Source organism: Ascaphus truei, chromosome 1 (assembly GCF_040206685.1).
Source record: "Ascaphus truei isolate aAscTru1 chromosome 1, aAscTru1.hap1, whole genome shotgun sequence".
NCBI classification, from domain to species: Eukaryota; Metazoa; Chordata; class Amphibia; order Anura; family Ascaphidae; genus Ascaphus; species Ascaphus truei.
The window spans coordinates 211,225,945-211,243,708 of record NC_134483.1 but is presented as its reverse complement, the minus strand read 5'-3'; the positions used below and the strand labels follow the sequence as shown (position 1 = coordinate 211,243,708).

At 41.8% G+C, this 17,764-nt stretch overlaps 1 protein-coding gene across 1 annotated transcript in view; it reads left to right on the top strand.

The window, feature by feature from the left end:
• SRFBP1 (serum response factor binding protein 1) overlaps positions 1 to 17,764 on the top strand; it is an 86,171-nt gene that overhangs the window by 32,577 nt on the left and 35,830 nt on the right. Inside the window, exons 3-5 of the mRNA XM_075601035.1 lie at positions 2,541 to 2,554; positions 11,435 to 11,474; positions 17,253 to 17,343. Of these exons, the coding sequence (XP_075457150.1) occupies positions 2,541 to 2,554; positions 11,435 to 11,474; positions 17,253 to 17,343 (145 nt within the window). The remainder of the gene's footprint in view (positions 1 to 2,540; positions 2,555 to 11,434; positions 11,475 to 17,252; positions 17,344 to 17,764) is intronic.

Sequence of the window (17,764 nt, the reverse complement as noted above, 5' to 3'; positions counted from 1 at the left end):
ATTGTATGTCCGTAGTCGTTTAGATTTGTGCTGATCATAGAAATGTTGTAATAATTGGATCAAGCTGAAAATAATGTGATTGTTAAGATTAAGGTTTTAAATATCATGGTACTGAGAGGATCTAATAAAATCCCTGAGGAAGCCGAGGATTTCGGTGAAACGCGTTGGGTCTTTTTTAGTTCCTTGATGCCACCATACCTGGAGCTCAGTCAGCTGAAGTCCTACAGTCCCGCAGTTCGGAGTACAGAGAGGCGGACAGGGCAGCCATGTGCACGGAGGATCAGAGCTAGGTGCAAACTATGTTGCATTTGTCCTAAAGTAAAACGTTATTATACCATCTGCGTTTTTATATGTCTCTCGCTCTGCATGAGGTTGTACTACGTACCAGAATATGTGATTCAGCTCTATGATGACATGGAAGAAACTGCTTTAGAAGATCAGTGATGTGTTTGGTCTGCATTTGTACAGTATTTGCACAGTTTTATTGTCACAAATTCGAATTCACTTATATACTGTACCTAGTGTGCGCCGCGTATACCTATCTGTTTCATGAAAATTAAATGCCTTCTGCAAGCAATAAATACTTTAATTTGACATTAATTTATATTTAGAGAGAGAAAAATGAATTGCCTTATGTTTTACATTGTATGTTTTTATGTAGCGCCAAAAGTGTACTCTGTGCTTCACAAAGAATACAGTACGGGGAATTATAACAATACAATAAGCACAGCAAAATCAAACAATAGGAAAGTAAATCCCTGCCCCAAAGACCTTACAATCTAAGTGATATAGTGGGAGACTTACAGAGACATCGGGTGAGGGAATAAGTGCTGTATATGGAAGTGCTTGGCCACAATGGTTGGTAGGAGTGACTGTGGGTGTGTATGTCTTTGTCACTCCCTCTCCTAACCTTTAGACCTTGTTTGCAAGTACTTGTCAGAACGGAATGTGCGAAGAAACTGGAAGCAGGAATTTGTCCTTATAGTATTAGCTGCATTTTTGTAGCTTATCTGGTGAAACTCAGGTTTTTCCAAAGCACAGTATGCACAAAGATGCCAACTTGTGCTCAGAAATAATTAGACAACATATGCATGGTTTTTAAACTTTTATTATTAACTGTTCCGAAATCCTTTGTTTTGTATCTAGGTCTACAGTGCAGTGGTATATTGGATTTTTTCTTATCCAGATAAAACAAAATTGAAGTTAAGTGGCGCCTAAAGAGCAGTGGCAGTGTTTCTGTTGGTCGGGTATTGGCTAGTTTAGTAATGGGTAGACTAGCAGTTTCGTGTCAAACCACAATTTGTAAATGTTTAACTTTTTTAACCATAATTAAGATACTGTACTTCCTTTCCCGATTTCTCAATCTGTATTTTTCCACTCTGGCCATAGCCTTCATAGTTGCATAGTAGATGAGGTTGAAAAAAGACATATGCCCAAGTTCAACCTATGCTACATTTACACAACAGATATGTCTCCTATATTTGTATTTACAGTATTTTGATCCAGCAAAAGCTAAACCCTAGTGAAACATTATCCAATGAGGTCTTACAAGGAGAAAATACATTCCTTCCTGACTCCAGTAATGGCAATCAGATTTCCCCATGTTTAGTTATTTGGTATATCCCTGTATACCTTTCCATTCTAAAAAGATGTCCAACATTTTTTTGATCAGATCTATTGTATCTGCCATCACAGTCTCCATGGGTAATGAATTCCACATTTTCACTACCCTTACTGTAAATAACCCTTTCCTTTGTTGCTGGTGAAATCTCCTTTCCTCGAACCTTAAGGGTTGACCCAGTGTTATTAATACTGCCCTTGGGATGAATAGTTCTTTTGAAACTGCCTTTTATCTACTATGAATATATTTGTATGTAGTTATTATATCCCCATTTAGACACCTTTTTTCTAATGTAAACAAATCTTATTTTGGTAGCCTCTCTTCATAAGTCAGATTTTCCATGCCCTTTATTAATTTGGTGGCTCTTATATACTGGCCATGGCAACGTAACGTCAAATGACGCCGCCATGCTATGGAGCCAGTAAGAAGGGAAGGGGGAGAGCAGACGGGAGAGCAAGCAGAAAGGCTTGCACACCACTGCTTTAACCTATCCTATGACCAGGACTGCCCTACCAACAGATAATATATAATTTCAACACCAAAAACTATTTATTTTGATACTGTCCAGTATATTTATTACAACTGAGGCTACTGTATAACAGAAGAGAAATACAATAAGATCCCTTGTACACTCTGGAGTCTGGATTTAGGCTAAGCATTGGTGCTGTAGATAAGCCCTCCAGACTACCAGTCCTTTAGTGCAGCGGTGCGTGCGTGACAGAGGCCCCGCGCGCTTCCTTAAGGCACTTAAATTAAGGGCCGGGGGAGCTGCAGGGCCTCTGTAAACCTGACTTACCTTGCGGCTTCTTAGACACGCCGCCATGGCAACGCGGCTTCAAATGACACCGCGAGGTCATAGCAACGTGATGTTATGCCGCTGGAGCCGAGGTAAGCGGGGGCGTGGGGGGCGTGGAGAGAGGGGAACCGCCGACAGCGGGGCGCAGGGAAAAATGTTTGTGCCCCCCTTCTTTAGTGTATATACTATAATTTAAATCTAATGCTCCGAAATCTGGTACTTAGCAGAAGAAATAAACACCTTTTTATAACTCACTGTATATAAGAGCACATTTGTTTATGTATCCGCTGTTTATTTTAATTTTGCCAAATATAATGTACATTTTATTAAACTAAAACATCTCTTTACTTCGGTAATAGTGCACCACCATGGGATTTCTTTTCTTTGTGTACATACGTGTACATTTCTGTTATTCAGATAACATCCAAGGTAACACACACCACTATCTACAGAACTGTTTAAGTTCGGGCAAGGTTTCTCTATATTTGTCTTCTTTTGAAAGCGCCTTGTATTGTTCCCGAATATATTTATATATAGTTATCATATCCTCTGTAAGGCCCAGGACATAGTGAACTCAGCGTCGCTGAGCCGCGCTGAACAGATGCACAGAGCCCCTGCATCAGCGCGGCTATAGTTTCTCCCTCCGCATGCGTGCTGATGCGTGCGGTGGCTGAGAAACTTCCCCGAGACAGGCAAGTTTGAAATTTGCCGCTCGGGGAAGCGGAGGACCGCTCCCATCCAATGGGGCTGCAGCCGGTCCGGCATTGTAACTGCAGAGCCACCAGACCAGCAGAGGTGTGTGTGTGATGTATGTGTGTGAATATATTTATCAAAGTTGCACAATGTAATAAATAATTTATTCTCACAACATGTCTTTGTGCAAAAAGCTCCTGGTAGAGCGAGCGGCAGCAAGCATCAGCGAGCAGCAGCACCAAATTGTTTACTATGTCCCAGACCTTAGACATGTCTTTTCTCGTGTAAATAAATCTAAGGTGGTCTCTCCTCATGACTTAATTTCCCATCCTCCTTATTAATTTGGTGGCTCTTCTCTGCACTTTTTCTAGTTCCATAATGTCTTTTTATGGGGTGGTACCCAAAACTGTACTCCATATTCAAGGTGTGGTCTTACTAATGCTTTATAAAGGGTCATAATTATTTTTACTTCCATTCAATCCATTGCCCGTTTAATGCAAGGGTCTCCAAACTCAGTTCTCAAGGGCCGCCAAGAGGCCAGCTTATATGGATATCACTGTTTCAGCACAGGTAGCTTAATCAGTGGCTCAGTCTTTGATTGAGCCACCTGTGCTGAAACAGGGATATCTATTAAAGCCGGCCTGTTTGCGACCCTTGAGGACTGAGTTTGTAGACCCCTAGTTTAATGCAAGATAAGATCATGTTTGCCTTTGCAGCTACTTTGGGAGGCCTTGCGCACTATTGCTAAGTCTGCTGTCTACAAGCACTCCTAATTACTTCTCCCAAGGATTCTCCTAATGTTTCCCAATTTAATTTGTAAGTTTCCTTTTTATTCTTTTTTCCCAAATGTATAACCTTACATTTATCTGAATTAAACCTCATCTGCCATTTACCTGCCCAAGTTTCCAGTCTATCCAAGTCCTTCTGGAGAGAAATTACATCCTGCTCTGGTTCTATTACCTTACACAATTTAGTGTCATCAGCAGAGTTGGAGACTTTGCTCTCTATGCCAACCTCAAGGTCATTAATAAATATATTAAAAACCAGGGGCAGCAGTGCCGATCCTTGAGGTACTCCATTCATAACTTGAGCCCAACCTGAAAAAGTTTAATTTACGACAACTCTTTTGTCTGTCCTTCAACCAGTTTTCAATCCAGGTGTAAATATTTTTACTGAGTCCAACTTGCTTTATTTTGTACACTAACCTCTTGTGTGGAACTGTATCAAAGCCTTTTCAAAATCTTAGTAGACCACATCAACTGCATGTCCCTGGTCTAAATGTGAACTTTCCTCCTCAAATAAACTAATAAGGTTAGTTTGGCATAAAAAATGCTTCTGCTTGAATAATCTCCTGCTCGCTGATCTGCTTCTGACCTGATATCTTTTTTTTCTGGCTTTCTATTAATCTCTATAAACTACTTCATTCGCCTCCTTTCCTTTTGAGGCTCTACACTTTCCTGCACCTCCCTATATATTTCAACTCTGATCTCTTATTACACCACAACTCATTGCTTACGCTGAACCCATGAATGTCTCATCTTTGCACCTTTTATATCTACAGCCCTCTGACGTGTTAAACATTTTTCACTAATCTTTCCATGTCTTTGGAACTCTCTCCTACTCAATATTCATTAAGGACCTTCATTTTTCTTTCAAAGTAGAGTTAAAAATTCACCTCTTAAAAAAAGAATTCCACGAAATTATCTTTGTCTATATTACTGACTCCAGATGCACTTGACCTCCCTTACTGCAATCTGTAAGTCTCCCAATGCATCATAGAATATATGCTCTTTCGGGAGGTGTCTCCCTTTGCATTATGTTAGCATTTACTTGCTGATCTTATTACCACTGTTTGTGCTTTATTTTACTCGTATTGTAATTTTGTAAAGCACTACGCACACTGTTGACGTTATGCAAATACAATTATACACGCATACTGGCTTAGAGATGAAAAAAGGGTAGGGCAAATTCATGTACCCTGACTTTGTGCATAAATATTTTTTCATTATTTGTTTGGTAGCAATATTGGGTTCAGTTTTTAAGGTATTAGAACTTAAGCATACTTTCTTACCATTTCGATATATTTCTCTGTTCTTATATACTTTTTGTAAATGTATGTACAATTGGAATGGCTATGGAGTCAGTCTGTGTCTTTGTTGATAATTTTTGACCTGTTTTAAGAAGTTTATTTTATTTATTTTTTTAAACATCAGATCTACAGTAATATAAATAACATGGACAAGTGGTTCATTTTTGTGTTAGTTCTAATTTGCCTCGTGCATTTTTAATCAAATGACATCGCTATTTCATTATGCAAAACCCTCAGGATAACATCTACTTGAAGATTGTTTGTCTTTGCTGCAGGGATTATTAAAGGCTAATATCTGTGGCTTCCGAACATTCTAAATTTAAGAGAGAAGTTTGTAAAGAAAAGACACCTACTACAGTGTTTTGGAAAATAAAACTTGAGGAAATATTACAGGAGTCCATATATTCTAATGGCTACGGTATCTCCTCTTGGTTATCCCCACTTACATTTACTCGTACTATTAGATTATCAGATATTCGTGGCAGGTATTCTCTTTTCCCAATGTGTCATACAGTAGTATTTTTGAGAGCACCCATAAAGATAATGTGCAATGTGATTTATTTTTTATAGGTGACAAATATGAATGCAGTTGTGACTTTTGAGGTACTTAAACATGCACAGAGAAACTACAACTGTAACTGTGTTCATTTGCTCTCTAATTTTGGATCATTTGTGGGAGACTTTTTGGCCACTTGTTTTAAGCCAGAAGAACATTTTGTTTACAAAAAATTATCCATGGAGCATATTACACAATTGTGGTTTGGCAGACATGGGGGTCTGTGAAGGTCTTCTTAGGCTGCGTCCAGAGTGCCGCTGAGCTGGTGCGGGCTCTCACGCTGGTCACGATGAGACACATTGCAACAATGTGTGTGGCCTGCGTGATCCCCCCCCCCCCCTGCGCGTGCCCGTGAGCTGCAGTTGGAGCTCATTTTCAGGAGATTCAAAATTTTGACTCTGCCGCTCCGACATTTGAGCACATGACCAAATGTACCCAATCAGAGGACAGCAAGCAAAACCAATGCAATACAAGCATTAGGAGCTTGTATTGTATTGCATTGCATTGGTTGCTGTCCTCTGACACGAAACGGGGGGGAGGCACGAAACGGGGGGGGGACACACGAAACGGGAGGGACGACATGAAACTGAAAATGGAGAGATGTGAACGGGGGGGGGGTAAAACGAAGTGGTAGTGGGGGGGGTAAAACGAAGTGGTGGGGGGGGCAAACGAAGTGGTGGGGGCAAATGAAGTGAGGGGGGGTGGGGAGAGGGGAGAGAGAGGACGAAGGGGGGGGGAGAGGAGGAAGTGGAGAGAGGAGGGAAGGGGGGAGAGGAGGGAAGGGGGGAGAGAAAGCAAGGGGGGGTAGAGAGGAGGGAAGGGAGGGCGAGAAAGCAATGGGGGAGGGTGGGGGGAGACAGGGGAGGGAACGGGGAGAGAGAGGGGGGAAGGTCAGGGGAGAGAGAGGGGGAGGGAGAGCGCGGGGGGAGGGAGAGAGCACGGAGGGAGAGAGAGAGCGCGCGGTGGGAGAGAGAGAGCGCGCGGAGGGAGAGAGAGAGCGCGCGGAGGGAGAGAGAGCGCGCGGAGGGAGAGAGAGAGCGCGGAGGAGGGGGAGAGAGAGCGCGGGGGAGGGGGAGAGAGATGGGGAGGGTGAGTGAAAGGGGAGGATGGGGGGAGTGGGAGAGAGAGGGAGTGGGGCGAGGCGGCGGAGGGGGGGAGCGAGAAGGAGTGGGGAGAGGCGAGGTGGGGAGACGGGAAGGGGTGGTTTACCGATTGTTAAATAGAGAAATCACATACAAATGGTGTCCAAAAAGTAATTTTTTCTTAAATACATTGTTTAAACATATAAAACCATTAATAACATATATATTTGATATTTGCGTCACTTTCACATGCCCCCCCCCCCGCGTCACTTTCACATGCCCCCCCCGCGTCCCATTCACATGCCCCCCGCGTCCCATTCACACGCCCCCCCGCGTCCCATTCACACGCCCCCCCGCGTCCCATTCACACGCCCCCCCGCGTCCCATTCACATGCCCCCCCTGCGTCCCATTCACACGCCCCCCCCGTGTCCCATTCACACGCCCCCCCCCGTGTCCCATTCACACGCCCCCCCCCCGCGTCAGTGTGCAGGCAGTGATGGGTGAGAGGGGTGTGCAGGGAGTGATGGGTGAGCATGGTGTGCAGGGAGTGATGGGTGAGTGGGGTGTGCAGGGAGTGATGGGCGAGTGGGGTGTGCAGGGAGTGTCACAGAGTCAGGGTGAGAAATTCCAGGGGACACCCTGCGACAACACAAAAAGCAGAAGTTACCCAGTAGGGAGGCATATTAACTCCCGCAGTGCCAGCGAGCTCTTTGTGTGAGGCACCCTCTCATCACACGGCACATCGGTGGAACTCAACCTAAACTCTTTATTTTCTATGTATATATTGATATATATGTATACAGTAAAGGACTGCACTTGGGTATATTGTGACAGCAATGAATACAATAATGAATAATCAAAAAATATATATATGTATATGGAAAACTATATAGCAATAATAATCTCCTACTGTGCAATCAATACAATCATCAAATGCATGAATAGTTATAAAAAGATGTGCTGTGGACCCAATACCAATCTATGTAATAAGTCCTCTGGAGTCCAGATGAAGTCCAATATGGAAAATATATTCATATATATGTATTTAAATATTACATACACACACACACATATTATTTACTGGAGTTTCCCGGCTGCAAACCCACAGAACAGCACCAGATTTTTCAGTCCAGAAACTGAATTGGCTTTCCCTTTTCTTACATAATTCTGGTGCTGTTTTGTTACACTGGTTGTGGCCCAGTTTTGAACTCCGTAGTAGGTAGGATGCAGACACTACAGGGGTAAGGGCAGCAGTACATGCATGGAAACACAGAGGGGAGGGATTTCTGTGCAGAAGAGCTTACAATGTAAGGTAAGCATTTTGATCTGGTAAGCGGCACAAGTCTCAGCCCTCCCATCTCAAAGACATTGATGAAGGATGCAGCAGACACAGCACTCCCACACTGCTCCCCACACTGCCTCTCATACTGCTCCTCACCACCCCAACCTGTCCTCTCTGCCTCTCATACTGCTCCTCACCACCCCAACCTGTCCTCTCTGCCTCTCATACTGCTCCTCACCACACCAGCCTGTCCTCTCTGCCTCCCACACTGCTCTTCACTACACCAGCCTGTCCTCTCCCCTCTCCCGGGCTTGTGTAGAGCTATCTCACACTGACACACAGCTATCTCCCAGTCTGCTTGTCTCATCGCTGCATGGGCCGGCTAGCTCTCATGCCCCCCCCCCCCGCATCACATTAACACGCCCCCCTCGCGTCACATTGACACACACCCTCGCATCACATTGACTCGCGTCACATTGACACACCCCCCTCCCACGCTCGCAAATTTCCTCTAGCAGGACAGGATTTGTCTCCTGCTTACATGCAGGTGACGTCACTGCTCATGAGCGCCAGCCCACTCGCTCCGCTCTTCTCTTCACCCTGGACGAGGCCTTAGTATGCTATCAGCACAGTAAAGGAGTAGCTGCTGCATACATCAAACTGTACTGTATATCAAGCAGTTTTTTACTTTTAAAAGAATCCACTTCATCTGGGTGTAGACAGCTAAAACATTCCATATATCAAACTAATCAATTGCAGAAGACTTGAAAGGCTTTGAAAATAGTTTTTATTTTAATTTAATTTTTTAGCAGATTTTGCCAGATATTTTAAACTTTTGATTCCTAAGAAATTAAACATAGTGCAATTTTCCTAATTTTATACACATACTGGAGTGCAAAACACCTACACGTGTAAAAGGAATTGTATCAAGTAAATTTAATTAAACTCTTGAAGACAAATTAAGCTTAATATGGGCCACATTAAGACTATATACTTTGGAGTTTATTTAGTACATCTGTTGCCCATAAATACTAGCCATCCTGCACAAAATGGTGCTTGGTACTTTCACATAACTGAAATGTTGATTAATTTATTGATTACTTGTGCTATTCAGAATGTAAATCATAATTACCAATACCATCAACAAAATTAGAAAAGGTGATTCGTACAAGTCCTTGCAACCTGGGTTTAAGGTGACTGGTAATATTTAATTAAACTCTTGAAGACAAATTAAGCTTAATATGGGCCACATTAAGACTCTATACTTTGGAGTTTATTTAGTACATCTGTTGTCCATAAATATAAATTAGAAAAGATGATTCGTACAAGTCCTTGCAACCTGGGTTTCAGGTGACTGGTAATATTTCTCTGTAGTGGCGATTTCTACCATGCAAAATAAAGTACTTTTACATGTAGCCTTGCCTTGTATATTTGTCGTTTTTCATACCTTTTTAATGGATCAACATAAAAGTTCACAGATTTTTACTGCATGTGTTCTTCTGTTGGTTCCTTAAAAGGTATAACAATGTACAATATTTCTCTACCCACCCCAAAATCATTAAAGTGATAAGTAATAATCCCCAGTAATGGCCAGTAATGCCCTGTTCTGAGGGGATTATTACTATTATAGGCTAAATGTAGGCTTTTTTCATAAATAATATACACTTTTGTATAGTTATATAGATTTTTATTAGAATAAAATGGTAAGTACATTAAAGCACCTCTATATACACTTACACTGCTGCTATCTATATCCACACACTGCTGCCCCCTCTGTGTACACACACACACACACACACACAGTGCCGCCCCCTATGTGTACACACACACACACACACACACACTCTGTAGCTACATCCAAACTCTGCTGCTACACACACAAACACACAACAGCACCACACACACTGCAGCTCTATACACACACACACACACACTGCTGCTACACACACGCATACACACAAACTTCAGCTACACACACACACACACACACACACTGCAGCCACACATACACACACAAACTTCCGCTACACACACACACACTTCCGCTACACACACAAATTGCAGCTACACACATGCACACTGCAGAGACACTTACTTTGCAGCTACACACACACACAAACTGCAGACAGCCACTTACTTACTTTGCAGCCACATACACTCTCTCCCCCCAATTCAAGTGAGCCTATCAGCTCTGTTCACGGAGGGAGGGGGAGGAGTCACCGCCTATACACACAAACTGCAGCTGCACACACACACTGCAGCTACACACACACTGCAGTCACACTTATTTTGCAGCTACACTAAACACACAACCTGCAGACAGCCACTTACTTACTTTGCAGCCACACACACTCTCTCCCCCCAATTCAAGTGAGTCTGTCAGCTCTGTTCACGGAGGGAGGGGGAGGAGTCACAGCCTGTTCCTTCCTCCTGACCAATCCTCTGCCCTGTCTCAGAGCTGTTCTGAAAGCCGATTGGCTGGAAATAAACACATTGCAAGCTGCAAAAATTCCGGCCAATACTGATTGGTTAGAATTCCGGTCATTATCCAATCAGAGAGCAGGGATTTCAGTAATGTCCTGAATTTTACTTCTTTAGCCTATAATGTAATCTAATCCACTTTTTTTTTTTAGCTAACCTTTAGCCATACTAACTCCAGTTTACTTTCGTAAAACAATCAAATAGACAGATCTACTTGAAATTTAGATTTCAATACTATATTAAACGGTCATATAGTATAGTTAACAGATGTGGTTTCAAGAGATTTCTTTTTGGATGTCTTCTGCAGTTGCTGGTGGTAGTAACATGAAGAACTGGATGTGTGTTTTTGCTTAATATTGCATGTTTCCATAATATTACCATTCCTATCACATTGGAGAGGAAATTAAACTAGCTTGTCTAATGTTTTAAACTTAGGCTATTGATTTTATCGTATATCTGATTATGACCGGTGTAATGATGATGCCAGAAAATAGTCCGTATTTTAATAAATTGGCACATAGTTAACTTAAATTACCAGTTACAGCTTAAAAATACATGTACTGGTTTTGTGGCAGGTTAAGCCACTGACCATTTTCATGGTAGATGCCATGTAAAAGAGAAATATTTAAAAATATAGGCTGCGTCCATACAGCCTTCATCCGCGTGGAGGTGTGCGCGTCCGTGATGTCACCCACGTGAAGCGGGTGCGTTTTCAAGACATGGTAGACGCGCCATTGGGGGCGTGTCTAGGGTCGAGTCTGTGACATCACGGAGCTGGTTCGCCCTCATTCGGTGAACCGCTCACATGAATTGATGTCGCTCTGATAAATCAGTTTCAACTGATTCCTCGCGCAACGCACGCCGCCTCCTACTGTCGCCCACGTGGTCTATGGGCACGATCAATGCCTTAAGGTAATGTGATCGCGCCTCAGCACGGTCTTCGGCAGCCGCCTATGGGTTGTGTTCTCGCCTCATATTTATTTCACTTTTAGCACTATTTTAGTGTTGTAGATTTATATCTGCACCTTTTATATATTATTATTCACATTTATATAGCACCTGTGTGTTTTATTTAATTGATTTTCACTGGGAAGCTATAAGGGAGTGTCAGAGCGCCAACCATTGTTTGTTTGTAAGCCACTGACCATGCCTAGTTTTATATGTTTATCCAGAATTCAGGTTGTCTGAGGTCAACGCCTGGTTTTGGAAATTGGATGATTGAAATATATATATATATACACATACACACACACAACATAAAGATGTGCAGGCACTCTAATTGGGCAAGAGTAGGACAAATAACTTATCTTTTAGGAGCAGGTTGTTAGCAGTGTAATCGGGATCACCATCCAGCGACAACGATAAACAGAAAAAAAGATCCACAGCACTCTCTGGTAAGTATCCAATGTAAAAAAGGTTTATTGCAGCAAATTAACATCAGGGGTGAAGTACAGGAAAAATGGAGCAATGTTCCTGACCTCCCGGTCCTTTGTCAAGCTCCTACAGGGCTTGACAAAGGACACAGGAGGTACGAAACGTTGCTCCATTTTTCCTGTACTTCACCCCTGATGTTAATTTGATGCAATAAATCTTTTTTACATTGGATACTTACCAGAGAGTGCTGCGGACACCTTTCTCACACACACACATACACACACACACACACACACACACACACACACACGTAGATCTATGCTGCGGACACCTTTCACACACACACACATACACACAAACACATGTAGATCTATGCAAGTACATATATAAGTACACATGCACAAAGAGAAAACGTACACAGGTCTGCACCGATGCATGAAAAGGCATACATCTACGTATGGATATACATACACTCACACACACTCACACAAATCATGCATACGTATGCACCGAGACTTGGACGTGGAAGCAATGCGAGTGGAGATAACAGTACATACATGTAGCATGTGCATACATATACCTAATATGAGGGCAGGTTAGTAGTTGTAGTGTGTCATAAAATGCAAAGCTTGGTTCAAGAATATCATTTTTTTTAATTGAAAACGTGTATAAATTTCAGTTCCCAGATTCTATCTAGTGTATTTCTGAATTGTCCCTTTAGCATCAATACAGAAAGGTCAGAGATGGAGTGACCTGGTTGTGAGAAGTGTTCTTTTGGTTTGCCTTCCTGTTTGTGTTTGATAGTGAATCTATGTACATTAATACTTTTGCTCAATGTTTGTTTGGTTTCACCTACATATCCTGTATTTTTACATTTTCTGAATTGAATGTAGTAGGTTAATGTGTGGGGTGTGGATATGGTTCACTGTGGAGATATTCTTATTTTTATTTGTTTAAGAAATTGTTTGGAGGGACTCAATTTGCTAATTCTCTATTATAGAGGATAATGCAGCACAGTGCTTTGCTTTCCCTACCTGCACTAAGGTGTTAAAGAACCATATTAGAAAATAACTTGAGCCAAATTTTCTGTACCAGTCATTTGTCTGTTTATGACCACCTTTCTGTTCTAGTCTTCATATTTCTTCTTTCTCTTGTTTCTGTACTTTAATGTGTATCTTTCCTACCTATTTCTAGCATTCCAAATACGAGTTTGCTGTTTTGCCAAGTCTGTACTAACTTTTTTTGGAATTCCTCATTTCCAGTCTGACTTCTCCCTCCTCTTAGTAAATACTAAAGCCTGATGATTCAATTAGGATGCTGTATGGCAGGCTAAATCTATATTTTACTATCTGGTCTGGGGGTGGCTGGACACTACCTTTTGAATCAGACCTTTAATTTATGACATGCAGAAAAGACGGATCATGAGTCTGCCCTGGCTTCTTCATCCCTATGCTAGCACTGCCACTGTATAGATAATTAGAGGCAATCATTCTTTTTTTAGTATACCATATGTGTTGGTCTTTGTGGTTTGTAATAGCAGAGGGGGTAAAAGTATCTAATTTGCTTTTTGAGCTGGAAATAAAGTGTGTAAAGGTAGTATTTATTCCTTTGGTTTGTTTATAATCTTTTTGCAAAATGGTTTGATGTCATTCCTTTAAACATGCTATTTTTAGTGGGAATATTTCCCTTCCTCAGAGGATGAATTCTTAGAATTCATATGGTATTCTGAAACTTTTATAGTGAACATATTGAAATATTGATTTTCTCAATGCGATGCCCTAGTTTTACTAGAGTCAGGTACTATTTGATTAGTCTCCAGCACGATATATATCCCCTCAAGCCTCCCTCCAAATAACATATGGAGACACATCTGTGCTCAAAAAGGAGCACACATTAGATACCTGAGAGATATGTTAATGGGATATGGAAAGTATATTTAAAATGAGACACCACACACTTCCTAAAAGGATTTGCATAAGAACTATATTGACAAACCTAAGGCACCTTGTGAGGAAGAGGGTACTGGTATCAAGTCCAACAGGATCAGAACCCACAACTTCTTCTATTCCAGGCAGCAGCTCTGGCAGTGTGAGCTAAACCAGCTGCCACTGGGATACTTTGCTGCAGGGCACTTCGCCGTGATGTCCGGTCCACTGCGCATCCGACCCAACAAGCCAAAGCAGGTCTGCCGCTCTGATAACAGCATGTTTAAGTATCCCGCAGGACAATGAAAGATGATGCGTTGCTGCCGCCTGTCTAGGCAGTGTAGCTGTCCCGCGCCAGACATTTAAACATGCTGTTGTCGGGGGAGGCCAAACTTATCGGGTCAGGTGCAGGAGCGAACATCGCGACTAAATGTCCAGGCGGTGCAACGCCCGCAGCGTTTTGGTCGCTGCAAAACATCCTAGACCTTTTAGGACGTGTTGGTTTTGAGCTATTTAAATATACTTTCCATATCATTAGCATATTTCCCAGGTGTCTGTGTGCTCCTTTTTTGAATACAGGTGTCTCTCCATATGTTATTTGGAGAGACGTTTGAGGGAGTGTATATGTGTATAGTGTTTGAGACTTGAAAAAACTCTCTGTTCTCCCCTCTGTCTCTTTCTCTATCTACTCTTCTCTGCTTTCCTCTAGTTTCCTCTTTCCCCTCTCTCTCTTACTCTTTCACCCCTCATTTCCTCTTCCTCTCCCTCACCTTTAGCCTTCCCCTCCCCCCTCTCCTTTCCTCCACCCTCTCCTTCCCTCTTTCTCCCCCCTCTCCTTTCCTCTTTCTCCCCCCTCCCCTCTCTTTTCCTCTTCCCCACTCCCCTCTCTTTTCCTCTTCCCCCTTGCTCACTCTCCTCCTCTCCCATATTTCAGCGATTTGGAAATGCCTTTTGAGAAAAGTAGGGAGGTAAGGTATTAGATTTCTTCATCAACTGTTTATATTTCACAGTTAGTTGCCGTTTTACTTCAGTATGTTGGGTCATAATGAATAGACCTCAACATACAGTAGAAGAAAAACATGTTTAATTTATCATTGTTAAATAGATTTTGCAATTCAATTTGAGAGAGATGCAAGACATACCAAGTCACAGAACATACATTTGTAGCTTGATGCATTTAACCTCAGAAAAGTTTGAGACCAGTTCTGTGTTTAATTTCTATTTCAGGAAATGATCGACTGTTTTTATTTGTATTTTATTTTGGCTTAAATATAAAGTTCCTTGGAATTGGTATTGGGGTAGAATTACATAAAGTTACAATTTTTGGAGATAAATCAATGAAACGTGACTAAAATAAAAAACCTTGGTAAAAATACAATCTGCAATCTGCCAAAAATAAAATATGTAATTTGTCTGGCGTAGTATACGTGAATATTATCATTATTGGGTCTTAAACACTCCAAAATGTCTTCTGAACAGGAGAGTACAACTACACTGAAAGGACTGTCAGTGTGACTTTCATATTACGTTGACCATATCATCAGGAGAGAGCCTTAAGGCGTTTTATTTTCTTGAGGTCTTTCCATGTGTAACACTGTTTCCCCCACCCGGTAGGTGATTTGTCCATTACTACAGTGTATGGTTCATATATCTGCTGGCAGCAGGAGGGTTGAGTCGTCCGCCGATGGTAGTGGGGACACAGGGCCAGGCTTCTGGGGTTCATACCCCACATATCTATTTAGCAGTACAGCGCCTCCATCTGCCGTAGGCTCCAGGAACTGAAGGTGATCTCCCACAGTAGAGCTTATTACTTCTCCCCCCAGTAAGGTCATGCACCAGGCAGGAGGTATATAACAGGAACGGTTTGTCTTCTGTACAGCACAGTTACACGGCAGGCTTCTGCCCGATGCAATACTCTCAACTCTCACTGAAGGATTGTCCCTGGACCGTCACTACAGGCCAAGGGCACCCGCAGCCGTTCTAGCTTTTCCCCACCTCCCTGGCAGAGGTATGGTCCACACTCACTCTCCCCCGGAGGGAAGGGCACAAGGGAAGGCCCCAATATCAGGCTCCCAGTTGTGTGACCTGCTTTCCTCAGTGGGGAAGGACACTACTAAATTTAGGGCGGTCCTGCCTTTAAGTACTGCCAGGAGGAGGGCACCAGGTCTGGCTCATGACTGGTCATGCCCAGGATTGATGTCACCGCCTCTCGCTGTCACTCAAGTGAAGCTCCTCGGAGCAACTACTAGCAACCTGAATGTACCAGGGTTTACTGCCAGCCCAAGAGCAGAATAGTAGCCATCAGGTGATCTGGCTACACATGTAAAATGCATTGGTAATATTTAGTCATTATCAATTGAAATGTTCTGAGAAGACCGTTTGTAGAAAACACATTCCACAAACTCTTTGGAAATGTTGTCATTAGGTTTTGTTGAATCACATCTCATCTGACTTCTCGATTTGGCTTTTTAACCACAAAGCTGTAATGAGATTCCCAAATGTTGTGTTTTAGTGGGTTTTAGATGTCTGTTGTTGTAGAAACAGCACTGTATTATAATATTATTTTTCATGCAGCAAACATATCTAGAGGGAAACATAGATATTTACTATCCCAAGATCAGACATGCTGAATGTGAAAAGTATTGTATGCACAGCAATCCGTAACGCATTATTCTGCACAAGAATGTGAGCTTCTATTTTCTACGTGACTTTAACATGTTATACACTGTAAAAAGAGGCAATGAGGCATCCCAAGATGTCCCCTGTTAGCTCTCCAGAACCAATACGGCGTCTATAACTTGTAACTGCATGAATACATGTGGGTACATTTGTTGTTTACTACCTTAATGTATCAAATTGCATGAATACAATTGAGATGTTGGCGTTTATGTAGAATGAGGTAAGAGACCTTTAAGATTTTTGCTAAAGAATTGTGATCCTCAATCATAAAGCTGAACATTGTCAATTGTGACCTTATCTTTAAAAGAAACGACTAAAAATGTTTTGCTCAAGCGACAAATGGCTTTTATGGTGTTAGATGCATGTTTCAGGAATACAGAAGGGGGAACATTTACAAATTAGGCTTTTTCAGCTGCAAATAGATTACTGTAAACCAATAAAAGCAAAATTCACTCTGTAAGGTGCAATCCATTAAGGCTTCATTTGGTTTCATAACACAATGCGTAATTACTGAAAAAACTATGTTTAAAAGACTCAAGGCAGCTAATATCCACAAGCTACTGTCCATTATCCAGGGCCACTTAATGACATTGGCCCAGTCAAAATATATCCTCATGTAAAACTTACATTTTTAAAGCACACGTGACTTTATAAAAACGGAAATATATTGAAGAAATGTATTTTACCAACAGGAGGTGAAACCTGATGATGTGACAAAAACAGCTCTTCAGAAAGAAATTAATTTTGAAAAAGTATGCAAAAAGGTAAGTCTATTCATTTTCCCCTGAGCAAAATGTCTTGGTCTTCATTTCAGGCAGCTAGTTTGGTTAGTAGATTATAGAACTGTATAGCTCTAAAGACTTGGTTTTCAAAGCTTGAGTGCAACTAGAGCTGTGAAGATACGATCATAGTCCATTAAAATGTATCACACTAATCTACAACATACAGTAGCCACAGTTTGCCAGTGACCAATATGGCTAATATTGCGCAGTAGTACAGTACTTGGGTACATGGTTATGTACTGTATAAATCAAAATGGTGAGTAAATGTGCGTTTTTATCCAATATCTTTGTGTTTTCCTGAAGCAGTGATATTTAGCAATGGAAACTTTAATAATATATAAAATGCCTATTATTGTAACACACCGTAAATAATAAGTCCAACTTTAAGCATTTTTAAATTCCT